The sequence below is a fragment of the Chrysochloris asiatica genome, unplaced genomic scaffold, assembly GCF_000296735.1.
Source record: "Chrysochloris asiatica unplaced genomic scaffold, ChrAsi1.0 scaffold00138, whole genome shotgun sequence".
In the NCBI taxonomy this organism is placed as follows: domain Eukaryota; kingdom Metazoa; phylum Chordata; class Mammalia; order Afrosoricida; family Chrysochloridae; genus Chrysochloris; species Chrysochloris asiatica.
In genome coordinates, this window is record NW_006408656.1 from 6216905 (window position 1) to 6219403 (window position 2499).

The 2499-nt window shown below is 32.6% G+C and overlaps 1 protein-coding gene across 1 annotated transcript in view; it reads right to left on the reverse strand.

The window, feature by feature from the left end:
* Window positions 1–2354: 2354 nt before the first annotated feature.
* Window positions 2355–2499, reverse strand: part of ATF1 (activating transcription factor 1) — an 81964-nt gene continuing 81819 nt past the window's right edge. Inside the window, exon 7 of the mRNA XM_006870047.1 lies at window positions 2355–2497. Within this exon, the coding sequence (XP_006870109.1) occupies window positions 2355–2497 (143 nt within the window). The remainder of the gene's footprint in view (window positions 2498–2499) is intronic.

Consider the following 2499-nt stretch of genomic DNA (forward strand, 5'->3'; position numbering starts at 1 on the left):
AAAAAATTTAAGAAAAAAAAAATTGAGGAAAATAATTTGGTGTGTATTTATGTAACTGTCAATGGCTTATACATACATGCCTGTTACACACAGCTAGACACAAGACCTCTTTCAAGTGTTAAAAAACAAAGATGTCAGTTTGACGACTAAGGTGTGCCTGACCTAACCCCAGGGTGTTTTCATGGCGAGGAACTGACTCCATGGCACTTAACAAGACTAAGTAGGCCTCACAAGGCTGTACATCAGAAGTCTCCAGGCAGTGGGGCATTAACAAGTATTTATGGATGTCCAGATGGTATGGTACTAAAAGCTCTGTTGCAGTCAAGTATAACTGCCTAATACAGTATCTTTTAAAACAACCTTTTTGACCTAACCCAATGACCTCATATTCTTCAGGCCTAAAGGGTCTCCAGAGTCCTGGTGTGGCGCTGTGGGTTAATGTGCTAGGCTGCAAAGTCGGTTTAAACCACAAGGTATATGGTTCAAGCTCACCAGCCGCTCCTAGAAAACCCTATAGATGGTCACTATGGGTTGGAAACTGACTCAAAAGCACAACAAAACGTCTCTAGCCAGTGAGTCTGGCTTTACACAAGATAGTGATACAAGTTATCCCACTGGCTATCAAGCGTTTTCTTTTCCACAAATTGCCACCAGGTGAACAGAATCCATTTAAATAGATCCTTTCCATAAAAGCTCTTATCAAGAGAACACAGATCTATCACTAAGGCTAAGATTTCTATAGAACAATATCCGTAACATGTGCTAAATACTTCAGGACAAAAAAACTGGTTATTCCTTAGGTTATTATTATTAGTTCTGGTCAAATCAAAATATATACACATATGTTTTTAAAACAGATTGTATACATTAGAACTATAAATTCATCCTCTTTAAAATTAGTAATGCCCTATAGTTATATTAGCAGAAAGGCTATTAGCAAACGTATCATTCAGATATCAAGTATTGTATTTTCCAGTCAGCAAAGTTAATTTTATCAAACATCCTTTAATTCCATAGAAGACAATATGTTGCATATTGTATACGGAACACACAATTATTTTGTAGTACAATTTTAAAAGTAGCATACAAATTGGAATAGAGAAGTTAAACACTGGTGTACTGACAGCATTTTTGAACTTTAGATAAACTGCATACAAAAGAACTTACAATTCAAATATTAGCCCATCTGAAAACTTTACTTCCCATAATATAAAAATGATACTTGGAGTCACAAAATACTTTTTTTTACTAAACAAACTATATAAACATTTGAAATAATCATTAAAACTCAACATTAGAATTTATAAAGATTAGCTATAAAAATATATTGGCAGTCACTTTTCTTATAAAGGTACCATTCACTACATTACAAAAGAGTCTCTAACATAAAATTGTATTAACTGTACTATTTTTAGAATCTGATAAACTCTACATTAAATTGCTAATAAAATCCTCTTGGAAAAACTTTGGTAAGCATGTTCAGAGAGAGGGTTTTTAAAAAATCCTCTAAGAACATTTTAAGGGCCTGTAAACATTCCATTCTATTGAAACACAACAGAATAAGTAATGTATATTCAACTGTATACAGAATATAGAATCAAAACACAATTTATTATATATTTGTAGAAAATCACCATTCCCAGAGTAACCAAAAACCAAACTATTTAAAAGTACCAAACTTTTAAATAGTGCTGTTTCCATTCTAATAAAAAATTTACAAAAGCACAACTCCATTTATGTACCTTAGGTGTCTTATAGGACAAAGTCTCAAAAATAAGTAACCCAATCTCAAAAACACTCTCAAGTCCAATAAACTTTTAACAATCCATTTCAAAGTCTTGACAATAGAACAAGTATACATGATCAGAATACGTAATTTATATATTTAGTGATGTATTAATTTTTCTTTTACATTTGTAATTGAGAATTTATTGGCAGAAGTAAGAACACACCCAAGTATTACCGACAAGGTAAATTTCAAGAAACAGTAAGAAGTGCAAATCTTAAGGGTAAATTAATTTATTTTTGTAACAATTCAACTGAACAAACATTTTATCTGCCATTTTTTTATTACCGTCTGTTGGTAGTTTAAGATTGAGACTGCTGAAGTTCACGTCCTGTGTCTGTTGAGTATGTTTAGTTTTTACAAAGCTCCCAGTTGTGCCAGCAGCTTCCATGAAGTCACTCCCACTTTACTCTCTGTCACCAGACTTTGTGTATATTGTATCTTAAGTTGTAAAAGCCTAAATAAAAAGCTTCATTTTGACCTTTTGACTTTCAAAACTCTATTAAAAAGAAAAGAAATCCACCAAAATTTTTAGGCAAGTCCACAAAAATATCTTCTTTCTTAAGAGTCAAACATTTTTACGGGCATAAAGATCCTTCAAAGTTTTTAACTCTTCTATTAGAGTTTTATTTTGATTTTCCAGAACGGCAACTCGATTTTCCAGGCATTTCACATATTCTTTCTTCTTTCTGCGACATTCTCGAGCAGCTTCT